Source organism: Quercus suber, unplaced genomic scaffold, assembly GCF_002906115.3.
Source record: "Quercus suber isolate HL8 unplaced genomic scaffold, Cork oak 2.0 scaffold_708, whole genome shotgun sequence".
Lineage (NCBI taxonomy): Eukaryota > Viridiplantae > Streptophyta > Magnoliopsida > Fagales > Fagaceae > Quercus > Quercus suber.
This window is the reverse complement of record NW_027070149.1, coordinates 198,630-217,721: the sequence shown is the minus strand read 5'-3', so window position 1 is coordinate 217,721 and position 19,092 is coordinate 198,630. Positions and strand designations below refer to the sequence as shown.

At 35.2% G+C, this 19,092-nt stretch overlaps 2 protein-coding genes and 1 long non-coding RNA gene across 3 annotated transcripts; 2 read left to right on the top strand and 1 right to left on the bottom strand.

The window, feature by feature from the left end:
* Positions 1-2,299: 2,299 nt before the first annotated feature.
* LOC136064572 (uncharacterized) lies at positions 2,300-4,085 on the top strand. The gene is made up of 2 exons (XR_010626199.1): positions 2,300-2,845; positions 3,685-4,085. It is a non-coding gene; the product is annotated as an uncharacterized LOC136064572 (long non-coding RNA).
* A 3,228-nt stretch (positions 4,086-7,313) lies between these two features.
* Positions 7,314-18,747, bottom strand: LOC136064565 (xyloglucan endotransglucosylase/hydrolase protein 22-like). Its single transcript, XM_065766469.1, has 4 exons — positions 18,679-18,747; positions 18,382-18,560; positions 17,912-17,980; positions 7,314-7,831 (listed from the first exon to the last, which is right to left on the bottom strand). Exons 1-4 carry the CDS (start codon positions 18,745-18,747, stop codon positions 7,498-7,500), a joined length of 651 nt encoding a protein of 216 aa, XP_065622541.1. The 3' UTR covers positions 7,314-7,497.
* On the top strand, positions 7,835-8,350 carry LOC112028341 (probable xyloglucan endotransglucosylase/hydrolase protein 23). The gene is made up of 3 exons (XM_065766468.1): positions 7,835-7,894; positions 7,980-8,173; positions 8,263-8,350. Exons 1-3 carry the CDS (start codon positions 7,841-7,843, stop codon positions 8,348-8,350), a joined length of 336 nt encoding a protein of 111 aa, XP_065622540.1. The 5' UTR covers positions 7,835-7,840.
* Positions 18,748-19,092: the final 345 nt, after the last annotated feature.

Genomic DNA, 19,092 nt, shown 5'->3' with positions numbered 1-19,092 from the left:
TGTAAGTATTCGTTTGGGCTGGTATTTATACTAGGCAATGAGGATGTGAAGACACAACGCAAAGGAAGGGCCATAGGAAGGTCCAGTCATGTAATTAATACGCTGTAGCCAGTTGTTGTCATGAAAACTTATTGCAAAGAGAGCTGGCTGAATCGCACTAACACCACCAAATTAACGGATTTAGATCTTCTAGATTTCTTAAGGTACTCTACTAAATAGATTTTTTTAAATTTTAACTATTTTTTAATGATTTAATGGTCTAGATTCTGCCATGTCAGTATTCCACTAATAATAATCTTAATTGTTTTGTTTTCAACATTATTTTATTATTTTAAGAATATTATTAGTGGAATACTGATATAGTAAAATCTTAACTATTAAATCATTAAAGAGTGGTTAGGATTTAAGGAAATCTACTGGTAGAGTACCCTAGGAAATCTAGTGGATCTGAATCCCCAAATAAACCTTCAATTTTTTTTTTTTTTGATGAACAATAAACCTTCAATTTATTCATATAGCACACTGTTTTGCATATACTACTAAAGAAAGTGCCTAGTTACTGCTGTCCAGTTCTTATCACCAGCCTGCCTCTTTTACACTTATTTTTTGAAAGCGCCAGCCCTGCCTCTGCCTCTGCTTCTGCCTCTTAGATTCAAGAGAAATAGGGAATAAACTAAAAATTGTAATTCCGCCAGTATTTCAATTACCAAAGTACCAAAGACAATGTATAAATCACATAGAAACCTCAGGGAAAGTGAGTATGACATGTATACTCTAATCTGTCACGCTCTTTTAGAAGGTGGGATTTTATTATTAATTTTTTAAAGAGGACATTATCACCTACCTAATATATTTGGCTCACAAAATTTTTACACCACTTTTATTCAATCCTCTCTCATACAGTAATTAATGTAACCAAAATCATACTATAAACGAGGAGATTAGCTGCCAATCTTAAATCCTATCATGGTCATAAGGGAATGAAAGCAAGTGGAAGCTCAAATTTAAAAATGCATAATCATCAATTAGAAAATGCATACAATGGCTAAGAGTCTTGTAGTTGTATGTCAATTGGTTGATACTTCTTGGTATTCTTAATAGAGATATCCAATATTCAAATTCTCTCTTTACCAACTATTGAATTTTTAAAAATGAAATAAAAAGTGCATTTTATGTAGCATCATTCATGAAGAATTTTATGAGTCTGAAATGTGACTTGAAAGGTATAAAAATAAGTAAGTAAATAAATAAATAAATAAATAAGAAAACATTTGGATTTGAAGGTGGAAGTCTTAGTCCAAGTAATCTGTCAATTTTGAATAATGGTTTTCTCTTACAATTGACTGGTATAATAACAAATTGACAAACCATGATACAACTAAGAATAATGCTATCCTAGGAAAATTTTCTATTGGACACTTTTTAACAAATGAATGTGGGAAAGTAAACCACTATTCTTTTTTCTTTAATACAAATCTTTTGTATTATTTTTTTTATTTTATATTATATTTCGCTATTCACAACTTGTCATGTATTATAACTTCCCTTTATATAAGCTCTACTAATAAAAATTGCTGACTGATGCACTACAACCCATTTATAAGATTATTTAGCCAAAAAAACCATCTATAAGATTAACCAAAAATAAATAAACTCCTTAAAAAAAAATGCAAATAAACTCCTTATAATGCATGTACACCTTATAGGCTAACAATATGCAAACTTTGGCAAACGGGTTAGGTCTCATATGTTTGGTTTTAATCTATTAAATATCGGTTAAAATGTGAATGGACCAAATTCTGTACTTACGGATCTCATAAACAGTACACATGACCCATTGTTTTAACGCAAATGCAGACGTGAGTTTGGATTTCAGCTATATCCAAACTCACGCTAAAGCAGGTCGTCAATTTCCTCACGTTAGAAACCATACCATATTGTTGTGTTTGGGTCAGACAGCCCGGCTGCGATTGGCTATACCTGGGTTAGTTCAATCTGTTAGTTCAGTTGGGCTGACTATTGGACTGGGCCTTAAACGCATTTTTAATTAGAATGGGTTGGAGCCTAAATGTGTGTATTTTAACTTGAATGGGTTGGGCCTCAAAATTTTATATATATAAATTTTTTTGAGTAAATAATTTTGTTTTTCTTAATAAACCAACCAATTCATGACTATGGGACATTTTTAAACCATTAAATTTTGGACTCTATTAATATTTGGGTCTCTATTAATTGAATTCATTGACAAATTTTTAACACCTAAAGCAAACTGCTCCATATTTACAATAGTTCAAGCTAATTCCATAATCATCATCGTAGTCTACGAGGTCTTATTTTGATAGCTAGCAATGATCTAGATGCAGTAATTCTCTTTTATTAATTCCTATATGATCAATTAAAGCTAAAAGACATAGGAGCACTCAAATATTTCCTAGGCTTGGAGGTTGCAAGGTCCTCTAAAGGAGAAATTATTAGCACCTCCGGTCCTCCCAAGTAATCCCAACCAATAATAAAAGGCCATCTGTTAAAACAATGCTAACTTAGCTTCCTAATTGGCAAAGCAAAAAAACACCAAACTATATTTAAACCCAAGTTTGGACACCCAAATTCATTTTATTTTTACCGCTCCATTCTTCTTCCCTCTTCTAAACCCATTTTTTTAAGAGACCCAGTAACTCCTCTCTACCTTCTCACAATACAAATTCTTCTGAGCTGCATCTTATAGTTTTGATCGTTTTGAACTAAAGTTTCACAAATACAAATCATTCTCATCACAAATCATCTCATTACTTGCTTTGTCGGATTGGTTAAACACTACCATTGCAACTAAGCATGACTCATCCAGGTATGCTACAAAGGCTTTAAAATCTTTTTCTTCTTGTATTTTCTCTCTATCTAGTTATTTGTGTTAAGTATTTTTTCCATCTAGTTTATATGTTAGGGCCCTCTAGCTATTTGATAAAAGTCCATAATGAAAAATTAGTACAAGAAACTCTTAGATATATGTGAGTTTTTTTTTTTTTCCCTCTCTTTATCTGATTTATATATACGGTGCCCTCTAGCTATTTCATAAAAACCCAAAATGTGAAAACAAAAGTAGAAAATGAAATTAACTCTTAGATAGTTAGATACAGCGTTTTTGCCTTGCCCCAATTGTTAGCTTAGTGTTCTATGACTTCTGTCTAATGCATAGATTGAACCAACAAGAAATCCGCCATAAATAAGTGATCAATTTTAAAAAAAGAAAAAAGAAGATGATAACCGCGTTGTATTGACCGATCAAATTTACTCATAACCTGTTATGAAACTGAGCACCTAGCCAAAACAAAATTAGAAGATATGATGGCCATATAAAATCTATACAGCAAGAGCATTGTGATTGCCACATGGGTATGAGGTCTTTGACATGATAACTTCTAAGAGTAATATTCCATAAATGTTGAGATGGGAGGTGATGTTTGAAATTGTAAACTAGTTACGTTGTGATTGCCACTATTAGGCCATCTAGTAGGTCATAAGTTCTAGCATGTCATTTATCTTTATTGTGTATCTCAAATCCCAAATTGCTATTTACTCTCAATTATTATTTTTTGTATGTCTTTCTTCATTATTTTTGTTTGTTTATTTGTATCAATGGTTATTACTTTGTCAATAATAATTGAAAATGTCTTTCTAATTGTGCAGGATTCTAATTCAAATGGTTTTGGACAATTACATCCTAAACAAAAGTGATTCGTTATCTGAAGATTTTTGAAAAGTATTCAAGTTAGAAGATTACTCAAGCATGGATTGATGATTGACTTGAAAGTTACAAGGAATATTATTGTATTTGAAGGCAATGAAATGAAAGATTAATCAAGTTTGGATTGATGATTGGAGGAGTGAAAGTCTTTTTGTATTTTGAAGGCAATGAAAATAGGTCTCCTTAGAATTTTGTGAAAGGAAATGTTAGAATACATACATTTTTCCACCTTTTATCTTGTTATGTTTTCTCATACTCTAATAAGATATTGTACTCTTCGACATTTTTACTCTTTCAATTGTACAAAACCAATACTAATGAAAAGTATTTTCTCTTCAAATAATGCTTCTAAACAATTTTTTTTGTGTACTTGTATTGTGGTGGTTAATTGGGTAGGGTAAATTAATTTCTTTCACGAGTATTTTAATTTGAATCATGCCCATTGTATAACAGGTTAGTGAAGTGAGTGTAATATTTGTAATGCCAAATCAATTCACTAGCCTTATTCTTTATGTATGACTTTAATGCTTTGGTGTTTTCATTGCTATAACAGTGTTTTTATTATAGCTATTTTTTAATTTCTAAGCTAAATTAGCACCTTATTCCATTGAATCTATCACAATAGGATAATTTGCAGGTGCGTATTCATTTACAACACAAACTAGCTTTAATCCCTAGAACCCCTATTCAATACAATACATTTTGAATATGGCTAAGCATATAACCAGGCACAACAAATTACCCTGTTAAAAGCATTTTACAGGCAACACATACCATTGACAAACTTTTTCCTATTTATTTGGATAAAGGAGAAATTTTGTTATTAAAAAAAAAAGGAAATTTTACAATGACATCCAAATTCCAAACATCAAAACAAAATCAACCCCTGAAACACAAATCATTTTGCAAATACTAACCTACCAAGTACTAACTTCCACAAATACCACTAACCTTCTAATAAACCAAAAACATTACAATTCCAAATTAAAACGAATATTCCAAACCACAGAAATACATCACAATATCACATTAGAACCAATGTTCAAAGCTCACAGCAAACCCACAACTAAATATAACAATTACAATCTTCGATTCAAAACTTTGACATCAATCCTTGCTATTAGATGATAGCTAATTCTACACGCACATCAGTTAGTAGCCATTTCTTCAAAACTGTTAATGTAAATAAATTCAAAAGAAAGTCAGCGGATAAATAATTATTTGAAAAAAAAACTAAGGAATCAAATCTTGAAGGAGAGAGTACCCCACCTAGCCGTTTCGCTCTCGAAGAGTTGTCATTGTATGCGCTTCGTCAAAGAGTTTTGAAATGCAGCCGCAGAGCTTGTGGTGTTTCTCGTCGGAGAGCCTTTGACTCACGGTGTTGCTTCTTTGACATCATCTCGTAGAACACCTGAGATTGAGAAAACTAATCTAGAGTTTTGAGAGAGGACCTCTTTCTGTACAGACAAATTTGGTCACTAATGAGTGTGAACTTTTGGATTTCAAATTTATTTGTGTTGGTTGTTTAAAGTTTAAGCCTCAAATTTGTTTCAAGTTTTGAATCTTGCCGGTTTAAATTTATTGTGTTTTTTTATCAAATAGCTAGAGGGCACCGTATATATAAATTAGACAAAGAGAAAAAAAAACACACACAAACATATATCTAAGAGTTTCTTGTACTAATTTTTAATTATGGACTTTTATCAAATAGCTAGAGGGCACTAACATATAAATTAGTTGGAGAAAAAAACTTAACACAAATAACTAGATAGAGAGAAAATACAAGAAGAAAATATTTTAAAGCCTTTGTAGCATACCTTGATGAGTCATGCTTAGTTGCAATGGTAGTGTTTGGACAACCACCTCAACCAGTCCGACAAAGCAAGTAATGAGATGATTTGTGATGAGAATGATTTGTATTTGTGAAACTTTAGTTCAAAACGATCAAAACTATAAGATGCAACTCAGAAGAATTTGTATTGTTAGAAGGTAGAGAGGAGTTACTGGGTCTCTTAAAAAAATGGGTTTAGAAAAGGGAAGAAGGATGGAGCGGTAAAAATAAAATGAATTTGGGTGTTCAAACTTCAAACAGTATAATTTGGGTTTAAAAATAGTTTGGTATTTTTTGCTTTGCCAGTTAGGAAGTTGAGTTAGCATTGTTTTAACAGATAGCCTTTTATTATTGGTTGGGACTACTTAGGAGGACCAGCTCAGCTGTCCTCTCGGTTGTATTGTTAGAAGGTAGAGAGGAGTTACTGGGTCTCTTAAAAAAATGGGTTTAGAAAAGGGAAGAAGGATGGAGCGGTAAAAATAAAATGAATTTGGGTGTTCAAACTTCAAACAGTATAATTTGGGTTTAAAAATAGTTTGGTATTTTTTGCTTTGCCAGTTAGGAAGTTGAGTTAGCATTGTTTTAACAGATAGCCTTTTATTATTGGTTGGGACTACTTAGGAGGACCAGCTCAGCTGTCCTCTCGGAGGTGCTAATAATTTCTCCCTCCAAAGGTATTATTGTCTGAATCTAGCTATTTTGAGTTGCAAATCAGTAAAATTTTCGATGGAGGAGCTTTTGAAGTTTTCAACTGATGACGGAGAGCCACTAAACCCCTAAGCACCAATTAGCTGACTTATTCACGAAACCCCTCGGATTTTAACAATTTACTAATCTACTTTGCAAGATGGGCATCAACAACATATATGCTCCACCTAGAGGGGCTATTAAGATTTTGTTGTTATACGACTGGTAATTTAGTGACTAGGTTTAGTAGACTACATGTATCTTAAGAATAGGGCTGTCCAACCCACTCGGCCACCTACCCAACCCGCTCGTACCCGACCGGCGTTCACCCGATCCGACTGCTTCAGTGGTCGGCCGCGGGTCCCAAGCTCCAAAACTCGATGCCGGCGGGTCGATTTTGAGTCCCCTCGTTCAAAACCCGTGAAACTCAACCCGCTTGAAGACATCAAACTCTAGTGAATTTTCTAGTGATTCCAACAAGTTTTCAGCTTGATTTGGCATATTTCGGCGACCAAAACAATTAGATCCGGCATAGATACACCAGATCTAGCGATTCTCGGCATGATTTGGGGAAAAAATAATCAGATTTGACGAAATCCTCATCGGATCTTGGCCGGATTGGGCGAGATCTCGTCTATTTTGGCTATTTTTCTGTGTTTTCTGTCGGGTTTTGGCCTCACCCGAAACCGATGCCACCCATCGGCGAACCGACCCACGAAACCCGACCCTCTTAACGGGTCGGTTGCGGGTTGAGAATCTGCAACCCGATCTCTTACGGGTGGTTTGCGGGTTGGGCACAATCCCCACCCGCCCGACCCGTGGACACCCCTACTTAAGATCTCTTATTATTTGTCTCATACGCGTGGATTGCCAAGCGTATAGATATGATTGGTTCTTTGTAGTTAGTGGATTGCCAATAATAATTTTCCTAGTTTTTAACAATTCTTGATTTTTTTTTGGTCACACTGTTATCAATAAACATTAATTAAAAAAGTAAACCGACGTTCATAGCTTCCCGAGAATGTAAAAACTATTATGTAAGGGACAAATGTCTAAAAGAATAAAAGAATTATATATTCCTTGGTTTATAACTTACATAGAGAACACAAAAGTAGTTGTCAAAAAAAAAAAAAAAAGAACACAAAAGTAATCAGAGTCACGAAAAAATAAAAAATAAATAAAAGAATTGGCTTAATAGATGAAAGAATCGACACAAAATTCCGAGTCCTAGTTTTGTCTAGGATGTGGTACATTCTGTAGGAAGGCCTTGGGGAAACCTCTTTGTGTCAGTGCAATAGTTGTATATCATGTAGTTCTTCTGCGCCCATTGCAATCTCTGTTGACTTGCTGAATCCAACTCTTGTGATAGCCAAGCATTATTGCTGGATGTAGAAGAGGGAGAGTTTGAACCACAGGAGGATGCCCCAGAGGTCCAAACACAAGCATTTGCATTGAAGTTCCTATACGAAGCAGTGAAAGGAGCTTGTGTCCAATCTGTCTTGACAAGTCCACCCCTTGTTGCCCAGTCATCAGCGTTCCAGAGGCTAGAGTATATTCTCATTGGCTGGTTGAAGATTGATATGCAGCTCAAGCTTGTCCCTGGAAACTCTGCTGGCACTGTCACTGCCTATTATGTAAGTTTTCCTGCCATTAGTGCTTTATTCAATTTCTAAACAAGGCTACATGTTCAATAGCTAATGCTTATGTCTGTGTCTGCAGTTGTCCTCTAAAGGATCAACATGGGATGAGATAGACTTTGAGTTCTTGGGGAATCTGAGTGGTGATCCTTACATACTTCATACTAATGTGTTCAGCCAAGGCAAGGGCAACAGAGAACAACAATTCTATCTATGGTTTGACCCAACTGCAGATTTTCACACCTATTCCATACTTTGGAATCCCCAGCGCATTATGTAAGCATTGCACCAATTTCTCATTTATGTACCTTGTTCCCAATTTTCCCGTATACACTTTGTATTGACTTTTTGCTTTTTCATTTCAGCTTCTCTGTGGATGGCACTCCCATTAGAGAGTTCAAGAACTTGGAGTCAAATGGTGTTCCATTCCAAAGNAACCCCAGTCTCCTTTGATTCTTTGTTTTCTTTTTTCAAGCCCTCAATCATCAATCAAGTCCGAAGCATCCAGTCTACTGATTTTCCAAGCATCATCAACTAGAGCTTATATAAAGAGAAAATAACAGTCCACTTGGTGGTCAAGGTTAGATAAAAGAAGAATGGTGTTCATGATCTGTCCAGTTTGTTATTATAGTAATTAATTGTAAGGTAAAACCGTTGCACAAAATTGACAAATTAATTGGACTAATATTTCCTCCTTTAAATCCAAATGTTAGTTGCTTCCTTTACTTTCTATATATATGGGCCAGCTCTGAGGTACCACTTATACCAAAAGATTATACCAAAATATTTTAAAAGGTGATAAGACCCCCAAAATTTTATTAAAATGTCTTAAAATTGTAAAATGATAATTTTTTTTAAAGAAAAAAATATAGTTTGTGTAGGAACATGTTCCTTAATTTTGTGATTTAGGACACTAAGCAAGACATGCGACACAACTAATTTGTGCTATGGGTTGATATTTATCCATAATGGGAACTTTGGGCAAAAACACATAAATCATCCAAAATGAACTATTCTTTATTTATTTTGATATGTTGTTACAAGGATATTGCTTTTGAATGTTTACACACACACACACACACACACACACTCTCTCTCTCTCTCTCTCTCTCTCTCTCTCTCTCTCTCTCTCTCTCTCTCTCTCTCTATATATATATATATATATATATATTCTATGTTGTCCCTCTCTTCTTTCTTTTTTCATTTTTATATGAGCTATCCCCTTCTTCATATTTTGTCTTTGTCTATTTGGATAACTTTTGATCTTATCGGGCTCTTCTTTCTTGGTTTTTCATCATGAACGGAGACTTCTGAGGTCTTCCTTACTGTTCAAGTGTCCATCTAGATAACTTTTAGTCTTATTAGACTATTCTTTCTTGATTTTTCATTATGAATGGAGATTTCTAAGACTTTTCTTACTGTTCAGGCTTGTCCTTTTGCATTAAATGTGGTGGTGCGCAACAGGTGACTTTCATTAATGTAGAGGTCGTTGTGGAATCATCAGGAAATTTCAGAAAGCTACCTTAGAGAAGTTTATCTTCTATGGGATTTACCTCGGTAGCTCGGACATGCCTCAAACGTGGGGCCTAGAAGGGTATTAGGCCTGACTAATGATCCAAGGTTTTATGTTCTTTATCAAAATGGACTAGTCAATGCTGGATTTGTTTCCTCTGTTAGGGCCAATGCTTGAAATAGGCCCAACGTTTATCCCATTATAATAAGGCACAATATTCACTCCACTACAGTTTGGATTTTGTATTTTCCCCCACTTCCAAGAAGGCTTCCAAAATATTGAGCCAATAAAAATTCAACTCAATTAAAACTATAAACTCTTTCACTAAAAAAAATTATTATGAGTATGTCGAACAATCATTGTTAAAATTTTTCTAACATGTGAAAGAGATAAATAAAATTTAAATACAAAAAATTAATTAGCAAATTTACATTTTTTTTTTAAACAGTTTTAATAAAAAAATTATAAATAATATTTAATTGATATTTACTTATTTAGTGTTAAGAAAAAGACCATTAAAATTTTTTACTTTATATCTCATAATATATTTAGGGGTGGCAATTTGTGTTCGCTCGAATTCGTGTCATGTCAGCTCATAAGTATCTGACTATATGAGTCAATACTAACTCGACTTGTTTATTAAAAAGGTAAAGATTCCTCAACCTTAGCATGACTCATTTATTAAACAAGTCAATCATGTCGACCAATTTATTAGGTTTTATCAAAACGGAAAAAAAATAGTATTAACCAAATTGAATTATGAAAAACTAAAAAAATAAATATTTTTAATATAAAATTCAAAACTAACGAGTAACTGCATTACAAATAATCATTTGAAACTAAAAAAATATCTTAATATCACAAATAATCAATCATAATATGTCCAAAAAATAAAAAGATAAACCACAACAGCTAATTAGTTTATATACTTAGGATTTGAAGGGTATATTGGTAAATTTGTCACTTAATTAAATGGGTCAAACAGGTCAAATAAGCTCCATAGATTGGACACTAACCCAACCCATTTATTAAACGACTCAGTCATGTTAACCCAAATATGACACTTACCCATTAAGCATCAACTCATAACCTGCTAATTTTATGTTGTGTCATATCAAGTTTGCAAGTCATGTTCAATTTTGCCATCCCTGAATATATTGACCCAACCCTCTATATATCGTAAGAAATGGGAGAATCAAACCCAAAATGGAGACACCTCCATTAAAAACATCATAAGTTGCAAGTTGACATATAGGTCTTTTTTTTTTTTTTTTTTTTTTTTTTTTTTGAGAATATGAAGTATTTTAACACACACAAGAGAAGAGGGAAGAAAAATTTAAAGAAACTAGAGAGAGAGAGAGAGAGAGAGAGAGAGAGAGAGAGAGAGAGAGAGAGAGAGAGAGAGAGAGAGAGTGTGTGTGTGTGTGTGTGTGTGTGTAAACATTCAAAAGCAATATCCTTGTAACAACATATCAAAATAAATAAAGAATAGTTCATTTTGGATGATTTATGTGTTTTTGCCCAAAGTTCCCATTATGGATAAATATCAACCCATAGCACAAATTAGTTGTGTCGCATGTCTTGCTTAGTGTCCTAAATCACAAAATTAAGGAACATGTTCCTACACAAACTATATTTTTTTCTTTAAAAAAAATTATCATTTTACAATTTTAAGACATTTTAATAAAATTTTGGGGGTCTTATCACCTTTTAAAATATTTTGGTATAATCTTTTGGTATAAGTGGTACCTCAGAGCTGGCCCATATATATAGAAAGTAAAGGAAGCAACTAACATTTGGATTTAAAGGAGGAAATATTAGTCCAATTAATTTGTCAATTTTGTGCAACGGTTTTACCTTACAATTAATTACTATAATAACAAACTGGACAGATCATGAACACCATTCTTCTTTTATCTAACCTTGACCACCAAGTGGACTGTTATTTTCTCTTTATATAAGCTCTAGTTGATGATGCTTGGAAAATCAGTAGACTGGATGCTTCGGACTTGATTGATGATTGAGGGCTTGAAAAAAGAAAACAAAGAATCAAAGGAGACTGGGGTTGTCCGGCCAAAAATCCTCCGATGATAAAGTTAGTTTCTCTCTTCAAAATTGAAATTCCAATTTTTTGGGAATTGTGTAAAGGAAAAACTTGCCTTTATTTGTTGGGAATGAGTGTTTAGGGCAAAACTTAGGTACAATACCTTAGGTACAGTACATTAGGTTCATTGTTTAAAATTTTGATATCTGTCCAATTTAACGATTTAAGTAAACAGTGTTAAAACTAAAAATATCTTTTTTTTTTTTTTTTTTTTAAATTTCCTTCTTCCTTCTTCCTTCTTTTTACCCGTACCTGCAAACCTCTCTTCCAAAGCACACCTTTCTCTTCCAAACCCAAAACCCATATTTCCTTCTTCCTTCATTTTCTTGTACCTGCAAATAGCTTCCCTTCCAAACCCAAAACCTTTCTCTTCCAAACCACTCATGACCCTTCTCTTCCAAACCCAAAACCCAAAAAAGAAAAAAAGAAAAAAAAAAGAATATCTCATACCTCTCTCTCTCTCTCTCAGTGTGTGTATGTACGTGTATTTGTTTACTTTCTCTTTTTTGATCCATGATTCTCTCTCTCTCTCTCTCTCTCTCTCTCGGTGTGTGTGTGTGTATGTGTATCTCTTTGCTTCTTTTCTGATCTATGATTCTGTCTTTTCTGATCTATGATTCTTTCTTCTTTTCTGATCTATGATTCTTTCTCTCTCTCGGTGTGTGTGTGTATGTATGTGTATCTGTTTCAGCTTTATTGATGTTAAGTGTGGAAGTTTCGGGTATAGCTGAAATGGGTCTCTTTTTTTGTTTGAAACCCGGTAGATCTGGCTTTTGTTTTTTGATTTTTTCTGTTTGGTTACTAAGAAAATGAGGGAAAATGGTCTTTTTTGGTTTGAAACCCAGTAGAAAATGAGGCAACGCCGTGGGTTCTGGCAGTATAGGAAAAAAAAAGGGAAGAAGGAAAAAAGAAAAAAATGAAAGAATTTTTAGTTTTAACGTTGTTAGTTTGGGATGTTAAATTGGACAAGTGTCAAAATTTTAAGTAAAAAACCTAATATACTGTACCTAAGTTTTTTCTAAGTGTTTATATAGCGCTATGGAAGCAGTTACTTGTGTTGTAACTTCCCCTATATTTGTGGAGGTTAGAAGCTTTACACTCCTTATAACCGCTATAGAAGTTAAGACACTTACCCTCTTCTTCCGTAACTGCCATTGGAGGTTAAGTGTTTAATAAGAGGTTACAATGATGCATCAGGATCTCACCATGTGGTTTGGTTCACAAACTCATGTAGACAAACCTTGTGATGGGAGTCGTCCATGCACGGACGACCTTGCTAGGTTCAGACGAGCTCCTTTTAAGGATAGTAAGTGAACAGTAGGTTTAGTTATTATGGTGCTTTACATTCTTAGGACAGCTGCTCATGGACGAGCTTACACTCTGTTGACAACTACCCAAGGACGAGCCACACTTGTTTTTCCCCATCACCAATAATAAAAATTACCGATTGATGCATTATCAAGTCTATACCGGAGGAAGTGAAGCATGGAATTAAGGTGACCTTTGGTGTTCCAGAAATCATGCAATATGAGAAGTATCTTGGGCTGCCCTCTTTAGTGGGCAAAGGAAAAAAGAAAGCTTCAACTACATAAAGGAGAAGGTATGGCGGAAACTTTAAGGGTAGGAAGTCAAATTACTTTCCCAAGTCGGAAGGAAAGTGCTCTTGAAGACAGTTATACAAGCTATCCCAACTTACAGTATGAGATGTTTCAAATTACCGGTGGGTTTGTGCAATGAAATTGAGGCCCTAATTAAGAAGTTTTGGTGGGGGCAAATGGGTGACCATAGAAAAATCAATTGGGTTAAATGGGAGGAGATGACAAAATCCAAGACTATTGGAGGTATGGGTTTTCGAGATCTTGCCATGTTCAATGATTCTCTCCTAGCAAAGTAAGCATGGCGACTATTACATAATACATCCTCACTCTTCTATAAAGTATTTAAAGCACGTTTTTTTTTTTCCCAAATTCATCACTTATGGAGGCTGCTGATTCAAGGATGGGGTCTTATGCATGGAAGATTATCCTTAGAGGGAGAGACATCATTCAAATGGGGGCAATATGGAGGATTGGAAGTGGAGAAAAAAATTAACATTTGGCAGCAACGTTGGCTGCGAAGAAAACACCCTCCATTGTAGCCAAATTGCCCATTAGAGAGTTTTGAGAATCACACTATTGATACACTTATTGATCCGGTCATAAGAAGATGGAATAAGGAGTTGGTGGACGGTCTATTTGTGGTAAAGGATGCGGAGTTGATTAAGAAAATTCCCCTTAGCCGAAGTGTAGCAAAGGACACCCTTTATTAGCCTTTTTCTACCTCTAGTCACTATATGTGCAGGTCTGGTTATAGATTCCTTAAAGAGGAATTAGAGTTGCAGGCTCATCCACAAGCTCCACCAATTTGTGATAAGGTTTGGAAAGTGATTTGGCAGCTGCAAGTTCCATTGAAGGTAAAAAATTTTATTTGGCGAGCTTGTTGAAATGCATTGCCAACCAAACAAGCTTTGATGCATAGGAAGATAGTTGCAGACCCAATTTGTGAAAGGTGTAAATTGGATGTGGAAGAAATAGAGCATGCTTTATGGTCATGTCCAGAGTTGGATGTGGTGTGGGCTGATCAGGAAACATGGGGTTTCAGGTATGAAATTGGGTTCTCGGGTGTAAAGGAGTTGCTGTCATGGATGGTTAAGAAAGGTGTGTCCTTGGAGCTGTTTGCTTATACGATTTGGAGTGTTTGGAGTCAACGGAATAAAGCCTGGATGCACTTGTAGGTCAGTCCGCTTCATTAGGTGGCAGAACAAGCAAGAGCTATGTTGGCGCAATACCAAGCAAACACGCAGAGTGTAGAGATGCAGACTCTGAGCAACGACATCGGAGGAACAAGGTGGAGGCCTCTACAATTTGGTTTGGTTAAGGTTAATTTTGATGGCATCGTGTTCGGTAACTCAAACATGTCAGGTATTAGAGCTGTAATACGGAACCATGATGGTGCTGTTATGGCCTCTTGTGTAGAAAAATTAAATCAAGCCTACAAGGTAGAGGAAATATAAGCTTTGGCAGCACTTAAAGCATTGCAGCTTGCATACGACCTGGGTTTCCAAAATGTCATACTCGAGGGGAACTCGGTCTGATTCAAGCTTTGAAGGCAGAAGATCATAATCTGTCCCCACTTGGTTTATTGGTAGAGGATGTCAAGTTGTTTGCAAACAATTTTGTAAGTTGTCGTATTCTCACATTAAGAGAAGTGGCAATAGTGTAGCTCATAATCTAGCAAAACATGCAATACACATACCAGATTTTCAAGTATGGATGGAAGATGTCCCATCAAATATTGTTTCATTTTTACATTTGGATGTAGTTGATTTACCTTAATAAAACCACACAAGTTCATTCTCAAAAAAAAAAAAAAAAAAAAAAAAACTTTTAAAAAAATATAAAATAAAAAAAAAAAAAAAAAAAAAAAAAAACTTTTAAAAAAATATAAAAGAAATTTACCTAAAATAGCCAAGTGGAGGTTTTGTAAGAACTCCACAAACTTTTGATTTATGACATAATATTTACTTTTCATGCATGTTAGCCTTAAACTTGGAAAACGGGTCAGATGTACATGTTTGATTTTGACCTATTGGATATGGTTTAACAATTAACATATGTATGGACCAAAAATAGGTCAGACTAAGGGTCATCAAATAGCCTATGGCCCACAGCCCGACCCAGAAACCCAACGGCCCACCGAGCTAATGGGCGGCCCGGCCCGTTGTTATTGAGGCCCATGGGTAGCCCACTAGCCTAGTGGGTTAGGCCGTGGGCTAGTTTTTATGCCCATGGGTATCCGATGGGCTAGCCCAGTAGCCCAACCCGTTGGCCTAACCCATTGGCCCAGCCTAATAACTAATAATTCATAACAAAAATATATAGGAAGTGTATGAAGAATTAATCTTGAGATATTATAGAGAAATTTCTTAAAAAAACTCCCTCAACCAATAAGATACCTAAAGTAATTGTGCTAAACTTAGTTTACTAGATATATATTTTTCTAGTAGTCTATCAAATTTGAATTAATCATTTGACATTTTTTTTTATTAAAGATTAAAAAAAAAAAAACTATTTAAAGCCTTAATAAATAAAAAATTAAATAGGTTTCCATCAACAAAACAAAAAATTAAATAGATTTGACTATAAAAAAAATTTGTAATTAAGTATTAAATTCTTTAATTCTTTCCTTTAAAAAAATAGATTGATTATCCCCTTATAAAAAATTGATTCTTTCCTTATAAAAATAATAAAATAATATGCTAACACAAGCCCATGGGTAACCCATTAGGCCCAACCCAATAGCTCATCTCGTTAAAGACAAAATGGGCATTGCCCATGGGCAGGGTCATGGGCTAAGGCTTCCTCTTTCGGCCCAGCCCGACCCGGCCCATTAACTAGTTAATAGCCCATTATGCCCAGCCCATTGTGCCCATGGGCCAAGTAAAAATGGGCTGGACTGGCCCGACTCGGCCCATTGACGACCCTTAGGTCAGACTAAAGTATGTTGTTAATCTCATGACCCTTACTTGATTATTGATGGGTCGGGCCTATTAATGTTTATCGGGTCTAAACTGTTGGTTATTTAGGTGTTTTTAGGCTGCAAAGAATAATGTCAGATTCCTCACAACTAGCATGACGACTTACACTTTTCCAAAAAAAAAGAAAAAAGAAAAAAAGAAAAGCATGACGACTTACACAAATATTTACATAAAATCTACAAGTAACATATATATTTAGAATACCATAACAATTTCGACAAGAATACATTATTCATTTGATGTAATACAATCTTTTCATTCATAAATAAAATACAAAATACAAAGATTCGACAAGAAAAGTTTCAGCACCTCTTATTTTATTTTATTTTTAAGGGCATATGAATCTTGTTGAATAGAACACCAAGTGAACCAACAATTACCACTATGGAAATACTCGCGAGACTCTAATGTGGGCCATGCGGCAAGCATGCATACTCGTGCAGCTTCATTACAATCAATAAATTCAAAATGGATTCAAATGCTAATCTCATTTGACGCTTTGAACAAATTTAACTATTCATGTTTAATAGAAAATACTTTGATATGAAGATAAATGTAGATGCCAAAGAATAAAAGAATTTGATTATATAGGTATATTAATTAATGGAAAAAGTTAATGGATGTTGTAGGAAGGATGGGCCTAGAAATGCATATTGGGCCTTAGGCCCTGTCCGAGAACATTTAGTAGTTCGAGGATAAGGGAACATTGATAAAGAGGTAGTGAATGGAGGAAGGTGGTTGGTCATAAGGGTTCCGGAAGGTGGTTCGAGGACAAATGCATCCTCGGCTTAACAGAGCAGAGGTCAGAAGGGTTGACGTGTCGTCAACGGCAACATTCTGGGCAGTTCTAATGGAAAGGACAAATATCAGGAAGGAATAAGACGAAGGGGAAGGTAAGAAATATCTAAGGAAAAGCTGTTACCACCGCATTAAATGTTCTGTAACTAACTCTCTGGCTGCATTAATGTGAAAGTAATACTTGAACAATGATGTTCAGCCTTACAACTGCCACTAAAAGCTTTAGGAAGGTGTTGATGGGACAAGGATAAGAGTCTGCCATTTGATCTACATGTGAATGGTGGAGATAGAATAAAGGAGGGTAATATAAAGGAGAAAAATCCCATTACAGTGGGAGATCGGGGAATCTGTGTAAAAACATTGTAGCATTGAGAATTATAATTGTAACCCAATTTAAGAGAAATAGAGATTCAAGAACTACTCTTCTCGGACATTGCCGAGAAAGAACTTCTTTGCCCAACACTCGTTTTTCCATTGTTCTTTCTTACTTTCTTACCATCTTTAGTCCAAAGTAAGCGTTGTCTACTTCATTAAATCTTAGTTTCTAGTTTTTTATGTTTATAGTTTTTTATGTTTCTCACGAAAATTGTATGAAAATTTTACTAAAATGGTTCATTAAAAAATACATTAAAAGCACCTATTAACAAGACCTTAATTAATTAATGCCAAAATATTTCCATGTACAAGCTATGTTCTTTTTCTCTAAAGACATGGTGCATTCTGGAGGGAAGCCTTCGGGGAATCTTTTTTTTTGTCTGTGCAGTAATTGTATATCATGTAGTTCTTCTGAACCCATTTCAATCTCTCCAGACCATGTGAGTCCAACTTTTCCGTGAGCCATGCATTGCTAGTGGAGGAGTTTGAACTGCAAGATGATGCACCAGAGGACCAGACATATGCCTTGGCATTGAAGTTCCTATAGGAGGCAGTGAAAGGAGCTAGTGTCCAATTTGTCTTGACTTGCCCACCCCTTGTGGCCCAGTCTTCAGCATCCCAGAGGGTGGAGTAGATCCTCATTGGCTGGTTGGGAATGTTACACCAATTGACTCCCGGTTCTCGAAATCTCTCATGGGACTGCCATCCACATAGAAACTGAAACAGTAAACATAAAATTTGATTAGCTAGAAAAAAAGGAAACAAAACACTAACACTTCGTAGTTTTGAAGCAACAAGCCTTTGAATACAAAATATTTTTTTCATGAATTTGTTATGATTGGTGCATAATATATAAAAGAACTATTAAGATGAAATAATGTTCTTTCGATCACAGTTCAGCACTTAAAAAGGGAGTCCAACAGGGCAGCTCATGAGCTTGCCCAACTAGCTAGAGCTAGCGGGGTAACTCAGATTTGGAAAGGGATGGACCCTCCTTGTATTCAGTTGCTGCTCAGGCAGGAATGTCTTTAATTGTCTTTTTCCTTCGCTCATCTTTCCTGTTGTACTGCAATTTATCTGTGAAATGAATTTCAGTTAAATTGTCCCTAGATACTCACATAATGCGCTCAGGGTTCCAAAGGATAGAATAGTTGTGGAAATCTGCAGTTCGGTCAAACCAGGGATAGAATTGCTGCTCTTTGTCGCCCTTGCCTTGGGTGTACACATTGGTGTGAATGATATAAGGATCACCACTCAAATTGCCGAGGAACTCAAAGTCTATCTCATCCCATTTTGACTCTTTTTGAGGATAACTGCAAAGTATAAAAGGATAACATATGTTAAGTATACCTTGAAGCATGGGAATATGGGACATATCTAGGTATAATATATGATTTATGCAAATAACGAAAAACAGCAAGAGAGCTTACATAGTAGGGGGTGACTGTGCCTGCAGAGTTTCCAGGGACAAGCTTGAGTTGCATATCAATCTTTGCGAATAAATATTGATTCTTGGATTCGAACCCAGAGCCAGAGGCTTTGTCAAGTGAGAGAGTAAGAAGTGTACCATTGTTCAGTATCTTTGCACGGCCATCTCCCCATGTAAGATTAAAATCTTGGTAGAAGTTACTAGCAAATGTGGGCAATATAAAAGAGCCAACCAAGAGCGTGAGAGAGAGAGAGAGAGAGAGAGAGAGAGAGTGTGTGTGTGTGTGTGTGTGTGTGTAAACATTCAAAAGCAATATCCTTGTAACAACATATCAAAATAAATAAAGAATAGTTCATTTTGGATGATTTATGTGTTTTTGCCCAAATTTCCCATTATGGAT